At 34.4% G+C, this 17,074-nt stretch overlaps 3 protein-coding genes across 3 annotated transcripts; 1 reads left to right on the top strand and 2 right to left on the bottom strand.

The window, feature by feature from the left end:
• The first annotated feature begins 545 nt into the window (after positions 1-545).
• LOC143572986 (serine/threonine-protein kinase BSK5-like) lies at positions 546-5,861 on the top strand. Its single transcript, XM_077057994.1, has 10 exons — positions 546-714; positions 810-1,042; positions 1,985-2,120; positions 2,208-2,341; positions 3,491-3,596; positions 3,683-3,768; positions 4,174-4,362; positions 5,046-5,210; positions 5,300-5,411; positions 5,491-5,861. The coding sequence occupies exons 1-10, from the start codon at positions 636-638 to the stop codon at positions 5,727-5,729; spliced, it is 1,479 nt and encodes a 492-aa protein (XP_076914109.1). The 5' UTR covers positions 546-635; the 3' UTR covers positions 5,730-5,861.
• A 110-nt stretch (positions 5,862-5,971) lies between these two features.
• Positions 5,972-8,392, bottom strand: LOC143572985 (mitochondrial import inner membrane translocase subunit TIM10-like). Its single transcript, XM_077057993.1, has 5 exons — positions 8,222-8,392; positions 7,301-7,353; positions 6,530-6,568; positions 6,385-6,454; positions 5,972-6,281 (listed from the first exon to the last, which is right to left on the bottom strand). The coding sequence occupies exons 1-5, from the start codon at positions 8,264-8,266 to the stop codon at positions 6,231-6,233; spliced, it is 258 nt and encodes an 85-aa protein (XP_076914108.1). The 5' UTR covers positions 8,267-8,392; the 3' UTR covers positions 5,972-6,230.
• A 3,099-nt stretch (positions 8,393-11,491) lies between these two features.
• On the bottom strand, positions 11,492-13,368 carry LOC143572994 (uncharacterized). The gene is made up of 2 exons (XM_077058001.1): positions 13,040-13,368; positions 11,492-12,443 (listed from the first exon to the last, which is right to left on the bottom strand). The coding sequence occupies exons 1-2, from the start codon at positions 13,366-13,368 to the stop codon at positions 11,492-11,494; spliced, it is 1,281 nt and encodes a 426-aa protein (XP_076914116.1).
• Between the last annotated feature and the right edge of the window lie 3,706 nt (positions 13,369-17,074).

Below are 17,074 nucleotides of genomic sequence, written 5' to 3' on the forward strand. Positions count from 1 at the left end.
CATAAATAAAAAATGATAATTTTAACCACATAAATGGTAAATATTAATGGAAGATTTAGGAAGCGAAATAATAACAACAAATATTACAAAAGGAATCATGCTGCAATTAGGTAATTTACAGTATTTTCTGGTTTCATATGGTCGGTTGCCGATATAAACCGCGAACCAACCGTTCACTACGTTTTGAAAATTTTGAAACCGACCAACAAATCGAAAGTAAAAAAGAAAAAGAAAAAAGAAGTCAAACCAATGACCGGTTTAAAACGATTTCAAGGTTTTAACCGAACCATAAACACTTATATTTGTACGTGATTAATAGGTTCAAACACCCGTTGCATCGCGCAGACGGGTGTCTAGTAAAATAAAAAAAAGTGAATGATGAATTTGCAGGTTGAAAAAGTATGACACATGACATAAACATATACATACACATATACATATATATACCTACGAGGAGAATGATGATCACTCTCTCAACAAAAGTCCATTTCCTTTCCCACTTTTTCCTCAACAATTTCATATTCATATTATTATTATTGATTATTATCTTACTCCACAATTTCTTCGATACACAACCACCCTCTAATTCCCTTATAAAACCTGCAACTTTCACTCGGTTTCTTCAATACCCATCAATGGCATCTCGTTGTTTCTACTTCTCCTTTTGCGGGTGGTCTAGTCTCAAATCCAACGACACCCATTCATCTGATCTGGGTATGTTATTTAAAAAAATGAAAAAAATTAATAAAAATCTTGTTTTTTAATTTTATTTTGTGTGTGCACATAACGTGTTCGACGAAATGTTTCAGAGAGTGGTGGTGCGGAAAGTGATAAGTTAAAGGTGCCAGCTTTCAAGGAGTACAAGCTGGAGCAGCTTAGGGCTGCAACAGGTGGGTTTTCGGTGGAGAATATTGTGTCTGAGCATGGTGAAAAGGCGCCAAATGTTGTGTATAAAGGCAAGCTTGAAGATGATGATGATGATCGGTTGATTGCGGTTAAACGGTTTAACAGATCGGCTTGGCCTGATACTCGCCAGTTTTTGGTATTTTAGTTATTATTATTATTATTATTGGGGAAAGAAAAGACAAAATTCCCTTCGTTTTGTGTGAAACAGATCTTGGTACAGGTTTTTTTATTTCTGGTTTTGGGTTTTTCGAGTTGGGTCGTTTGGTTTTTTTTGCTTGGAAAAAGTGATCTAAAAACTCACCGATTTAAAGTTCGGGTTGGTCGGGTTTAGGTTATTCTGGTTTGGGTCAGTACGGTTTTCGGGTTTATATGTAGACAATAATCAAAAGTCAAATATCATTCTACATTAAGGTCCCAAAAAAACTATTACTCCCGTCCAAAACAAAACGCATTTATAAAGAAAAGACAATAAATGTTTGGGGACTTTATTCCGGGTCGGGGTGTTTGGGTTTTTGCTTGAAAAAGTGACCTGATATGACCCATTTAAGGTTCGGGTTAGTTTGGGCCAGGTTCTGTTTTCGGGTTTAGATGTAAAATGAAGAAAAATGTTTTTTTTTTTTACTTCACGAAATATCATCAAAATTCATCATGCAACTAAAAAAATATCATCAAAATTCAAACATCATTTGACAATATGATATGATACTGTTCAAAAGCCCCAAAAGAAATTTTAATCCCAAAACTTAATAATTTCAAATACTTTAAACCAAAACTCATTTATAATAAAGGACAATGGTGGTTCGGGTTTTTTCGCTGGGAAAAAGTGACCTGATAAATGGCTGCATTTAAGGTTCGGGTTTTTTGGGTACTCTCTAATTCGGGTTCAAGTGGCCTTGGATTTAGGTTTCGGGTAAAAATGACAGCCCTACCTTTTTTTGGTAAAAGGGGTAAATAAAATTAAAACTAAAAATGACAGCCCTACCTTGGTGGCCCCATTTAGTGTTTCTGTTAATTTCTGCATATTCATCACATTAATCAGTTAATTGATTAACTAATTACGTGTTAATTCGGTCATTAGGATGAAGCAAAAGCTGTTGGACAGCTTAGAAGCCCAAGATTAGCCAATTTGCTGGGATGTTGCTATGAAGGAAATGAAAGATTGCTAGTGGCGGAGTTCATGCCTCATGAAACTTTATCCAAACATCTATTTCACTGTCAGTTCTTTATAACTTATTACTTATTAATTTCCATTTCAAATGTTCATAATTTGTAACAAACTTATAATGTATAACATAATATAGGGGAAAGCCAACCATTAAAATGGGCAATGCGATTACGTGTTTCTCTGTATTTAGCACAAGCATTAGATTACTGCAGCAGCAAAGGTCGGGCTTTGTATCACGACCTTAATGCTTATAGAGTCTTGTTTGATCAGGTAACAAAATATTAGATATAATAATTTTTGAAAATTGTTTTATGTTCTATTGTGTCTTGTCTTGTGTAAAGGTTTAAAGATTAGCCGATCTAAGACGGAGTACCTCTACTGTGATTTTGGTGGGATAAACGACAATGAAGACGCACATATCACAATTGAAGGGCAGGTGGTCCCGCAGGAAACGAAGTTCAAGTATTTAGGATCATTTGTACAGAGCGATGGGGAATTAGACAGTGATGTGACCCACCGAGTTCAGGTAGGATGGTGTAGATGGAAAGCAGCCACAGGTATATTGTGCGACAAGAGTTTCCCGACTAAACTAAAGGGAAAATTCTATAGGGTGGCAGTTAGACCTGCAATGCTATATGGAACAGATTGTTGGGCCATCAAGAAGGCACAAGTGCGGAAGATGGAGGTAGCAGAAATGAGAATGCTACGTTGGATGTGTGGGCACACAAGGCTAGACCGAATAAGAAACGTTGTGTTTCGCGAGAGATTAGGGGTGGCGAACATAGCAGACAAGATAAGAGAGTGGAGATTGAGATGGTTTGGACATGTAAAGAGAAGACAGACGACGAATCCTGTTAGATCCGTAGAAAACATTACTATAGAGGGGAGGAGGGGTAGAGGACGACCGAAATTGACTTGGGATGAGAGGATTAGGCATGATTTGATAGACCTAAACCTCTCCGAGGACATGGTTGAGGATAGGAATTCGTGGAGAAGTAGAATTAAAGTTAAGGATTTTTAGAGAGAATTGATTACCTTAGGGCTTAGACTTAACTTATTTAGGTCACATACCATAATGGTATTTCCCTTACATATATTATTATTATTATTATAATTATTATTAGCTTTTATATATCTGTTAAACTGTGATCTTATTATTAATATTATTATAATTAGTAGTAGTTTTTATATAACTGTTAAACTTTGATTTCCTTTATTTTGCTTCATACACATGTACTTAGAGCCGAGGGTCTCTCTGGAAGCCACCTCTTTATTCCTTTGGATAGAGGTACGGTGTGCCTACATCCCACCCTCCCCAGACCCTACTTATAGCTTTGCTGTCGGTGGGATTTTACTGGGCATGATTGATTGATTGATTGATTGTGTCTTGTCTTGTGTTCTTATTATTGTATCGTGTAGGAATGCAATCCGAGGCTCTCGTGTTTTGGGCTAATGAAGAATAGCCGGGATGGAAAAAGCTATAGCACGAATTTAGCTTTCACGCCTCCAGAATATATGAGAACAGGTATATTACAAATGGTCATAAAAAGGTAAATAATTTAATGACATTTTTAATTAAAGCTAACTTATGTTAATTTTGTTGTTTGGCAGGTAGAGTGATAGCCAAAAGTGTAATTTACAGCTTCGGTACTATATTACTCGATCTTCTGAGCGGGAAACATATTCCCCCGAGCCATGTAAGTTCATTCAAGTTTGGAAACCGTTCGGCAGGAAATTCGTTTATTTAATAAATAAATGAGTGAACATGAACACAAAGTTTTGTTTGATTAGTTAAACAAACGAAAATGAACACGAACACATGTCTTGTTCGTACATTTATGTTCGTGAATGTTCGTTCATTTAAGTTCGTTGATTAGTTTATGTTTGTTTAAGTTCGTTCGTCTACGTTCATTAAAACTCTATATAATTATATTTTTTAGCTTCAATACATTGTTCTAAACACTGCTTTTAACTAGTTTTACCGTTAAAGAACGAATATAAACGAACACGAACTTGTTCATTGTTTTAACGAACCAAAACGAACATGGTCTGTTCGGGTTCAATCGGTTTGTTTACAAGCCCCTAAATCTTTATGTTTGCAGGCACTTGATTTAATAAAAGGGAAGAATTTTCAAATGCTAACGGATTCTTGTTTAGAGGGCCATTTCTCTAACGATGATGGAACCGAGTTAGTTAGAATTGCATCGTGTTGTTTGCAATATGAACCCAGAGAGAGGCCCAATGCCAAATCGGTTGTGGCCTCCCTTACTCCTCTTCAGAAACAAACAGATGTAAGTCCACTTATTGTTCCTATCTACGTTAATTATTTATTAATCATTTGATTATTTTATTTACTTACACCTATAGCTATATTTATATGTATTAATAAGTATAACTTTATATAAAACATAATATATACTATTTTGTAAAATTTTATTAGGCTTGTAAATGAACCAAGCGTTAAATGAACCGTGCGTCGGGAAATTCATTTATTTAATAAACGAACGAACATGAACACGTTTCATTCGTTCATTTTTGTTCATTCATTTAAGTTCGTTTATGTTTGTTAAGTTTGTTTTTTACGCATGTTAATATGAATTCAAGTTTTGTAGGCCCATTGCAATTTGGTCTAGTTGTAATAACTTTTTTGGCTCAACACATTATTGCTTACATTATGTTCGTTAATCTATGTTCAGATATGTTCGTTCGCTTACGTTCATGAACCATTTGTTTATTCAGTTAACATATGAATAGAAACGAACAAGAAAAACCGTTTGTTTAATGGTTCATGTTCGATTGTTTGTTCTCTTGAAGTTAAAACAAACGAACACTAACATGCTCCGTTTGGTTTGTCTACAAGCCTAATTTTTATCATTGTTATATTTAATAATAACTATTATGATTTTGTAAACAATCTATTAACACTATTAGAAGTCCAGTTTTTTTCATATATAATTTAGTTATAATTTTACAGGCTTCATCCCTTGCATTACTGGGAATCGGTAACGAACCGACACCTACAACACAAATATTAAACCTGTCACCTCTTGGAGATGCATGCTCGAGAATGGATTTAACAGCCATACACGAGATACTGGAAAAGATAGGATATAGTGGCGATGAAGGGGTTACAGATGAGGTATTATTAACATTTTTAATGTTATTTCAAATAAGCATAATATAGTTTATGAAACTATTTTAATACGCGTTTATTTATTTCCTTTGTAGCTTTCATTCCAAATGTGGACTAGTCAACTACATGACACATTAAACGGTAAGAAGCACGGGGACAACGCTTTTCGGGCCAAGGATTTTACTACTGCGATAGAATGTTACACAAATGTAAGTAACATGATATTATCCGACACGTTTGTTTTACAAACGAGTTGATACAAATTATGGTTTATCTTGGATTTTGCATTTTATTGAGAGTGGGACGATGGTGTCACCGACTATGCATGTACGGCGTTGTTTGAGTTATTTGATGATAAACAAGGCACAAGAGGCGTTAGGAGACGCGATGCAAGCTCAAGTGATAAATCCTGATTGGTCAACCGCACTTTATCTTCAGGCGGCTGCTTTATTTAGCCTGGGGATGGACAAAGATGCACATGATATGCTTAAAGATGCTGTCTCGTTGGATTTGGAAACGAAATGAAACTGCATATGCGCTGGTTTTGGTTTTATGTAGGTAGGAAATGTGGTTTTAGGTGTTGATATGTGCATTGGTTTCTTTGAAGGTTAGTTGATGATTGTATTGAACCGACTGTTTTGCAATCTTTATTATTCGTATGGGTTAGAAGATATAGCTTACAAATTCGACTCATTTTGTTGCGAAAATTTATGTTTGGTTCGCATGATAGTTTAAATGCGTCAAATTTATGTTTTTACTTGTTACACAAATATAATCAGCAAATCACAATCAGAAAGAAGCATCATAATAAATTCTACAAGTGAAAGCCTTGTTGCATAATAGTTTCAACAAATTTAGCACAAAATCTTTCCAAAATTTGTTTCATTCATATAGGAAATACAACTTAATCTATATGATTTATCAATCTTCAAAATTACTAAAATGTGGTCACTAACTTCCCAGGCTATGCATACTTGAGTAACAACAAATCATCGAGTATTATTATTGAATAACGAGGCTAACGATTCACATGGGTGGTCTGCCAGAACCAAGCAGTTGGCCTACAAGATTTGTGACCTGAAAATGATTGACATTAATCATTGTTATCATAATTTAAACAAAACACGAAATGATGCAGACGTTTATACAACTTAAAGATGCAAAATATCTGAATATGTACCTGCCAGTATTTTGCAACACAGCGGTCAATGCAACTGGTTTCACCCATGTTTAACTCTGATTCTTTGTACCTAAAACAAGTAAGATTATTAAACCAAGATATTAAAAAAGCCAGCAAGAAAGCTAAGATTATCAAGAAACGATACCTTTTCTCAACACATTTTGCAAAACATGTATGAGTTAGCCTGCATCAAAATTTTACAAATGTGTTAAATAACCATAGTGCTTCTAGTTCCTAGGTGAGCGCTTTGGCAATGTCTACGACAAGAACATGTGAAGATAAAAGCCGAGCAAAAGAAACACAAGGAGTGCTATTGAAACTTATATCTAGGAGAGGTCAAAGGCATTAATTGATACATTTTGTTATTCAAGTTTTGGAATTACATTTGAATCTTGACTATTTTTAAAGTTTTAGTCTTAATTAGATGATATTAAATGCTATATAATAGTTAATAACTTTGTTTATTTTATTTGAAGAATAGCATTATTTTTCATATACATGATATATTTTTAATTTATTATTTTAGTATGCTTCTCTTTTCTTCAGTCCCTCACTTTTTTTTGCGCTTTGCGCCTAGGCCCCAAGCGAGGCCTATGCGCCTTGAGTGCGCTAACTTGTATACACAGGTTCTTGACCTAACTGTTAAAGGTTCCACACAAATAATAAACCAAGCATTCATGGTGACATATTACATGCCATTAATGCGAGATTACTACTCTACTTGAACAAGTTAATAACAACGAATAGCATCATCTTCTGAATGATAGATCATGATATAATATAATTACACGCCAGCAGTTCTTATTTTTCCAAATGTTTTTCCATCATAATCAGACCCGTATCTCTAAGCATATTGAGTCTAACCTAAACACATCATAAATTCTCGAAATAATTAAACAAAGATCAAAAACCTTACTTGTTAAACAATTCAACTCTGTATTCCATCTCTTTCTCCGCCATTCCAAAGATCTAAAAACCAAAAACACGTCATCAGTTTCATCATGCGAAAAGTTAATCCTTAATCTTTTTATTTATTCAACGCCAATGCCTATTACTTTGCCTAGGTCTGTAAACGAACTGAACGTTCGACAAATTGTTCATAAACTGTTTGGCATAAAGTTGTTTATGTACAAAAATTTCGTTCGATTAACAAAATGAATGAACACGAATAAAGGCTCTATGTTATATCAATCGTGTTCGTGAATGTTTGTTTATTAACATTTGTTCATTCTAGAGTTTTAAAAAAAAATAATGGCTTTTCTAATCTTATCATATATATTTATATTAAAAAAACATATGAATGCTAGAAAAAACACCTAACACGAAATTAAGCTAAAACTTAAACACACTTGTGTTGACCTCACAGGGGTATCTCCTTTAGCTGGTTTGAGGGATAATGGGTTTGTAGCTGGGCAAGCAATGAAAAGGGCTGAAACGAAGAAGGTGGAGAAACATGCTAAAGCCTGCGAAGAGAACCAACATGCTTTTGTCCCTCTAGCTTTTGATACCTTTGGCTCCTTGGCACCGGAAGCTATCCGTTTCCTAACCAGGGTCCAACGGGTTGTGCATAGCAATATGTCGACTCCAAAGGGGCAGGGGTATGTCTTTAGCAGGTTAGGGTTTGCAATTCAGAAAGGGGTGGCGGCACAGCTTGTTGCCCGCCTACTTGCTATGTTGATGTAATATCTATGTTTCTGTATAATGAAAAATGAGTTTTATACCTAATGTAATAGCACCAATATAATTAATTGATAAAACAACAGGTAGTAGGCTACATTTAGATCCAGAAACTTGTTAAACGAAATCAATCAATTTGAAGATGAAATGAATTAGTTACCTGTTCCTTGTCTAATGCGGTGGGCGTATTGTTGTTGGCAGCCATTATTACTACTACTGAATCAGACGGAAACCTTCAACAATCGGATTACAGATTAATAATAATAATAATAAGAGTTTAGTTTTGGATGTCGAGATCTGGAAGGTGGAGTTTTTTAAGGGTTTTACGAATGCAAAAAGTATCTGTTTTGGTCACACAAGTTTTCATTTTGACAATTTTATCTTTTTTACATTTTTAGAGCGTTTCCGGCTCTATCCGTATCTGTAATTATGCTAAAATTTATTTATTTATTTATTTTAAATTAAATAATATTCTTTTTATACTCTTAACATTAACTTTTCATTATTCTCAATTTATAACCATTTTCAGAAAACATTAAAAATTACATAATTATAGAGGAATTGTTGTGATGTTTCTCAAAATTTACTTATAAGTGGTGATATTTTTTTAATTACACTATAAAATATATAGAACTCACTTACATAATTATAGAGGAATTGTTGTGAATGCTCTTAGGCCCAATTGTATGCTTTCACGCACATGGTGTTAAAGCTGAATTGGCAATGGTCAACGATTGGTATACCATTCCTTTCATAGGTTAAGGGCGTATGCAAAGTGAGTTAAAAATATTAACGAGCTTTAAATTCTCTACTCACACAAAATAATTTAGGAATCAGTTTTACATAAAACAGAGATACATAAAAGGGGTTAAAAAATTTTCTTTAGGGTGAGATGGAGTGAAATGTGGTAAAGTAAGTAATGCGCTACCTACGTAAAGTTAAGGAGCGTGAACGTATACCCCATGGCGAATGACCTTATAATTAACTCGATAAAAACCTGGTGGTGTAAACTTTAAAATGAGTTTAGTCAAATTTAGTCTTACTGGATAACGGGACATAAATTTTCATACTTGATTTTCTTGTATATTGATAATTTGCTACTTTGTTTGTTATTAGAGTCTTGTTTAATTTGGAATATTAACTTGTTTATATAGTTTGTAGTAAGTATAAAGTTATTAAAATCAAAGAACAAGCTGACTTGAGTTGAATACAATATCAACTATTCAACTCCATCATGGATTGAATATTAGGACCCAAGCCAACTCAACTCAGTATCGTTAGGCGACCAGGCTCGAGTTGGTGTTGGTTTGGCTATGCTCGTAACCACAATGGTGTTTCCTTTACTTTATTTTATTCTCAATTTTAGTCCATTTACATCGTACCATAGTCAAATCTTGATTGGTTGTTGGTTATCTCATCCGCTGTTGGTGACTACTTTTATTCTTGCCCTATTGACACACTGTACATATATAGGTTATTTTTTATTTGTTTTCTTCTTAAGCGAGTTATTGCGCAATCAGGTGAGGCTCGGAGGGTGTGAGAGCCGCACCATCGGCCGGGGCACATAAGTTTCGGGGGCACAGACTTTTTTTTATACATATTACATATATATGTTTTTTGGTGTTACAAATAAGGTTATTTGCGATGGTTTATGAGATAATTAAATGTTCAGAATGGTTTCTGCTTATAATAAATCGGTCGATAAAAGTTTTATCCATGTACATTAGCGAATTTTATTTTTTCGTTAAGGCATACGTGCCTTCTTATTTTAGCTCGGCCGAGGTATTTAAATTCTTGGAGACAGCTGTGCGCAATAAGCGAGACCAACATTCCCGATGTTATTTCTTCCTCATGTGTTTCTTCTTCCACCCTCATGATTTCGCCTTCAAGGGTTATTTCTTCCCGGTCTGGGATATAATGAGGGTTCAAGAGACCAAATGTGTTACATTCCCGATGTTTCTTCTTGGACCCTCATTATATCCCAAACCGGTTTACCTTTTACATGTCTAGGTTTAAATATGTTAGCAACTATATTATTGGTTTTGAGCTTGGACAAATGGTGTTGTAGATAGGCTTAACCCGGATGAGTTAGAATCGGCATATATGAAGACTAGAGAAGAGAGGGATGTCCTCCCTTCATTTTTACATACAAGACGCACATCTAATCTCTCGTTTGAACTCTCATCATCCTATCGGCTATCAAGTCGTCTCTCACGTTTCAAGGGTTGGTCTTTTGTGTTTTAGATGTGAGAGAGAAGTATGCAATCTTTGTTCATATGTCTTGTTTAAGATCTTACAAACGTTTTTCAAAATTAAATCACAATAAAAAAAAATCTAATTTTGACAATGCATAATGCTTGACCTCTTTATGTTGAAAAGGCGACGCTACCGCTCACTTTCTCACAAAGGGTGATGCATAGCTACATATATAGCCATATAGGTTTCCAATAAATCCATTGAAAAGGGATTATACAAAAATAAGACCCTTAAAATAATTGAATGTTTAACAATACTTGACTCGTTTTGTTATTTTACTTAGACTCATTTAATCCATTTGAGATAAAAACACAAGGTCGTAGAAAACACTAAACAAGAAGTAAAGAACAAGCCAAACATAGAAAGCTAAAGAAATAAAATGTTGTAAGAATCACAAGATTTATCAAGTATTATAAACACTTTTAATTAATATAAAACTTTGTAATATGTAGTTGTACAAAATGCAATATTATTACTCGTAATCCAAAGGATATTCATGATGTGAGTCAAAGTAGCTCCAGATCCAGTTTATGACGCACAAGCTCCTACTTCCATGTGAATATGGATCTTGATACGCATCATGAACATCCTTTGGCTTACGGGAAATTATAGTATTTTGTAAAATTATTATGTTAAAAGATTAAAAGATGCTTTATATACTTGAATAGCAAATCTTGTAGGTCTTACAACATTTTGTTACTTTCTTAGTTTCCGAGTATAGTTTTTGCAAGAAGTTGATTGTACGTGTTGTATCTAACTCAAACTGATTAAACGAGTCTTAATACAGATTAGATAAAAACAAAGGATGAGTTAGATTACGCTTGTAAATTGTAATAATATAAGATGGATAGAAGTATAGAACATGTTGAAATTAAATATAAGAAAATTACTGAAATAATATACGAGTCAGATGGTAAGTAACACCCCATGACAAAAGCAAACCATATTCATCAAATTCAGCCTTTATAATATAATCTAATTTAAAACTAGCAATCTGAATCTGAATCTAAATCTGAATCAACATCAGGTAGCGCACACGAATAATGAATCCCAAGTTTGCACGGTAAGCACTTAAAAGATCATTTCATGCTGTAGTTCTCCATCACACTCAATGCGTTTACCATTAGCGTTAATCCCTTGTACAAATGTGATAGGGTGTGAGTGATTTTCAATCTCAAGTGTTCTTCCAAACTTGACATTGATATACACAAAGATAGGATGTTCGATGCCTTGAATATGTAGATTGTTCACATTGAAGCTTTAAGAGGGCACATGCACTGTGCATAGACGTGGCACACGTGCTGCAATGATAGAACCAGTCTGTCGGGTTAAGTTCATCCTCACAAATCTCACAAAAGTATATACTACTATGGTTCTCAGCCGGGTAGTATCTTAGACTAAGTAGATGTTTGTCATACTTGTGCCTAATTGTTCTTGGTAATAGCAAAGCACAATATGCATGCAGAAAGAAATCGCAATCTGGACATCGGAACCCCACTAAATCTCTAAAATACCTCTTACATGCTTTACATGTCCTTTTGGATTCATCGGCTGGAGCAAAACATCTTAAGAGGAGATGGTTAGGATGAGCTTCATGTGTAATTACATCAGGTGTGCAGCCACAATTGATATCCACATAGTATTCACATTGCTTGCATCCATATGCAAAACCATTGGAAGGTGTCGAACAAATCGCACACCAAAACACACCTAACAACTTTCCAGGGATCTTTGGCAGGAGAACAAGCGTATGCTCAGGATGGCTATGACGGTCTTGTATTTTAGAGGGTAGCCTAGTGCACCACTCATGAAGAACAAAATCACAATGATGTTGGGAACACTTGTAGAAGGGCACATTCGTGATTGGCCTCACACATCCGTCACACAGTATATCCTCTCTATTCATGGGATTTTGGAGAGAAACTAACTCATTGAGCGTGTCACCAAGAATCAATGGGTGTGGATGACAAAATATGTCACCATCAATCTTCCTTTTAATAGCTAACTCGCCTTTGTTGATAAAATGGTGCATCAGAAGGTTCACACTTTCATCAGGAAATGGACAACGAATTAGGTTAGGATGATCATTGTCTTTGAAATTTTTGTAAGTTTTGCCGAACCCTGACCTAATTAAAGTTAACTTAATTGACAAGCACAACATATAATATTCAAAAGAAAATAACATTTTATATCTTATTCACCTGCGGACATCAACACAGTTGACATAAACGCCTCATTCCTTGAAGTCGCACAATTAAGATGAACGTAATATAGACATTTATCGCATCTATAATGCCATAAGTGATAACCATATTCCTCTTGGTAAGGATCAAAACCTTTCTCACAAACTCTGTATTTGGGGAAGAATTTAACCCTCATCTCAATAAAAGGAAAGGAATAGGTAAGAGTAAGTAAATGAGAATGGCTGAAACTCCCATTCGTGGACTGTTGGATAAGTAACTTAACCGGAAGCAAAGCGCAATTCAAGTTGATCCTAAACAAAGAACAAGTGGTACAATGGAAGAAGGTCCCACTATGTTCTTCATCGCACGCATTGCAACTAGATATTGTCTGGCCAAAATAACGTTACAGTTGGTGAGGGTGACTTGGGTGCTCTATTTTTTGTTCGGCCGTAGTTGCACAAATTATGTCAATGGTAAACATGCAAATGGAACAAAAATATGTATATAGCCTCAATCGCTCAACTTGACAAACAACACACCTCCATCTACGAAGGCCATTTTCGGGCCCATACAACTCAAGATTGTGGTCCGGATGTAATGAGTGGTTTTGATTGGTTATGGGCAATTGTGCGCAAAATTTGTGTAGGAAGTAGTCACATTCCTTGCAACAGTAGTAACATAAATGAAATGAATTGATCTCCTCTTGGCACATGTTGCATATGCCAACGTGGCCCTCTTCCACCACAATATCATCGTTAAATTCATTTTCATCCTCATCCTCTTTGTCAGAGTTTTCATTGTCGTGGTGAGGCTGAAGTTGGACAAGGTTTAAAGGATGCTCGTGACTAAAATGTTGGAGCTGCTCCATTGTAACTACACTCGGTTACAGAACATGTGTTACAAAAATCATATAAGCCGAAATATCCTTGTATGATAAAAAGATTTAAAAGAGACCGCAATTGTAGTTTCATTTGAGATCTTAAGTTTAATCAGTCTCATAGTTACTAGCTAATTACGGTGAATAAATAAATAACAACTTAGTATTTGGGTTATCCCAAATTGTTCTTTGTCCTGATTAAGCCATAAATATCTAAAGAAAAAGACTTCTAGATGATCTTTGTTATATTGTTCATATTAATTTCAAATGAATTTATATTTTTTAAACGGTTATTTTCTTGTGTTTTTTAGGTCATCACACTTTCTAAATTGGAGAGCTTCGTTACCCCACTCTAGTCAGACTATATTGTTTTAACCGAGTTAACGCTCCCTTCAGAATTTGGCTTGGGCGTTCCCCCGAGAAACCATACCGCCGATTGTCACTTGATAGTCGTTGTACCTCCACAATAGTAGAACTCTCTGGCGTAATACACGGTGGAACGAAAACCAGGGTGGGCTCGGGATTCGAACTGACAACCTCACAAGACCTAGCTCAAATCTTCCCTTACTATAATTCACAAAAAGTGATACAAGTGAGGATCAGACTTGAGTCATAGAATTTCAAATGGGATTCGAACTGACAACCCAAGTCTTCCTACCACTAAATCACAAAGTCATAGAATTTCAAATGAATTTATATGATAATAAAATAATTGGCCGAATAACCTCAATATGATGCCACTGTTTTTTAATACATTGTAAAAGAAAATTGCAATCATCTTGTGACAGTGTTGTCAAGACAATATGATAATTAATTAATCACAACCAGAAATCCAGCATATAATTTCACACGTCACTGTTTGAAAGCACCATGACAACAAACTGATAACATAATTATCTTTTTATTTAAATTATGAATTTTAATACATATTTTTTTATTATTTTGTGTTTATTTCGTTTCATAGTTTATCTGCTTCCTTATATAATATTAATAGAGATCCATGGTTGTTTAGCTTATGAGTTTTGATGGAATATGAAATAATAAGAACTTTGTTCTTGGAACATTTAGTTCAGTTATCGATTTTGATTAATCATAAGTTTTCTTTAGCCCGTGAACGTTTACAAATCTGCATGATGTCAGAGCTTTTGGTTATCAAATGGAACGACGTGAAGCTGAGTACTTGCTTGCTCATAGAGTCGCTGATAGAGGCAACGGCAAAAGTATGTTCGATTCACGTGCCCAAGGCAAAAGTATATTCAAATAGCAGATTCGCCGACACAGCAATCAGTGGAATCTATCCTGACCCATGGTATGCTAAGATCAAAGACTCCAACAAAGAGTATGCGACCTCAAGTTATGACATGAGATTCATCAACTAAAGCAACGGATCTGAGATCTTAAGGCATAATTGGCATGGAAGGAAATGAGGACAAGTTTATTTATTCAAGAGGGGAGTATGATGCGGGATCCGATCCATTAAGTTAGCCTAACCCAAATTTTTTTTATTTATAAATATGATTGTTAGGTCTTTCGTTTAGTTAATTGATTTTTTTATAAAGAACTTGTAAGCTTTAAGGTTGTCAACCAAATCATTTGGTTCGAATTGTTTGAATAAAATCATGTTCTTGAGCCATTCAGTTGCGCTTCAAAACTGCATTATTTAGTATCAAAGCTTTTGGTTCTCAAATTGCTCGACGTGGAGGTGAATACTTGCATAATCGTATAGTCTCTGACAAAGGCGACGACATAATTGTTTTCTATTCATGTGCTCGTGGAGAATATCGACGTCCTACTTGCAGAGTTGTCGACAAAGGAAGCGATGGAGTCTATTCCGACCCACGAGATCTTAAATGATCAAACAGCTCCAGTAACAAGTCCGAGATCTTAAAATATAACAGAATACACGGCTTCGATAGAGGATCTGAGATATCGAGTTGAAAGGGGATACGCGCAATAAGGAAAACAAGTCGAGCACCTTCGTTTGGGACGAAGGTGACAACGCAGAGAAGCATCCATTTAACCGTCACTAACCAATTTATCAAGAGTGTATATCGGAAGATGGACAAAGGTTTGATGAAGAACCGAAGTTCAATGAAAATGGACTTGAATTCCATGAAAGACGAGTGTTTATTTGTGGAACAAGCCTTGAACATTAAATTGTTCATATTAATTTCAAATGAATTTATTTGATTTTGTCATATAAAACATTCGCTAATGACTGTAATTTAACTTGTTTTAAGTAAAGAAAGATTGTAGTGACAAATTTGTGAAGGCAATATGATGGTGATAATTATCACTACCAGAAATCCAGAATATTTACCCGTATCACTGTTTTAGTTAACTACATACAGTTTGAGATCGTCATTTGACAATTTTTTGATTTGGGTTGTATTTAAACAAATTGTGGACACTCTAAAAAATAAAAAAGAAAGAGTAGACTTCTTGCTATGATACAAATGGAGCTTGTTGCTGAAAGAAAAATATACTGGTGGATATAAAGCTCAAAAAGGATTTGTGTTGGGCAATGGTTTTAATAGCTCACAAAAGTGCTAAATGGTTAATTAAACCGTAATAAAAAAAGGGTTAAAGATAACGAATCGGTTTCAAAATTAAGGGGACGTTGAAAGTTAATTTTGAAACGAGTAAAAAGAAAGTTGAAGGGGATTTGGTTCTTAATAATATTGAACAGTCGTGGTAAGTAATATTACCGTAAAGTTATCAGTGTTGTTCGTGTTGTTCGGTTCAAATAAATAATAACAAAGAAAAAACAAATTATTTTCTTCAATTATCAAATTTCCAATTTCTTTTCATAGAATAATTATGAAATATCCTTAAAAATAGACAACTAAAATATAAATAATACTAATAATATAGAAAACAAGTCCAAGCTTTTCTAAAATCAAGGATGTGTATTATGTTAAAATCATGATGGAACTAATAAAACAAAAAAATAATGAATAACATTTTCACTTATCAGCATATTAATTTCATATTCACTTATTTGCTTCGTTGATTAAAATATAGAAACATTAGAAAACAACTGCATCTATATATGTTTTCAGTTTTCTAAACAGAAAGATATACTTATTTTTTCTTTGTAATTTTACAGTTTATGTGATCATGCCTAAAATCCATATATAATTACCAATAACTAGCATCATTTTGCATACATAAAATGATAATCACTAACATCCTCTTTGTAGAAAGAAACTTTTAACCGAAAACTTGGGCTGGATTCTACCAAAAGTTATTTTTTCTTCCATGTTATATTTCTTTCATTAATTTCCAAATTAATCCCTTGCATGTAAGGGTGTGTTCGGTGTGGTTTTGGGCTAAGATGAACCAAAACCAAAGTCCGGTTTTTTGCTTTTTCAAAACCATTCGGTTTTCGGTTTTCAGTTTTCGGGTTCAATTTGGTTTTGGATTTGGTTTTTTCGATTGTACTAATCAGGCTAGTAATTTTCGGCCACAGAAATTTGACCAATGATATATTTTGAAATTGGATCCAATATTTTTTTTTATTTTAATAATTAATAGAATGTTATACATTTTTGCATAGAATATTAAGCGCTAATAAAAGATACATTTAAAATGATATAAGCTCATCCAAATCGACAAAACATAATCGATTAACGTCAAGACTGAAAACAAATATCCAAGTTTATGAAGCATATACGATTCAACGAAAAAGTAATTA

The sequence above is a fragment of the Bidens hawaiensis genome, unplaced genomic scaffold (genome assembly GCF_021521415.1).
Source record: "Bidens hawaiensis isolate Kalapana, Puna unplaced genomic scaffold, B.hawaiensis_p1.1 tig00026182_1, whole genome shotgun sequence".
NCBI lineage: Eukaryota > Viridiplantae > Streptophyta > Magnoliopsida > Asterales > Asteraceae > Bidens > Bidens hawaiensis.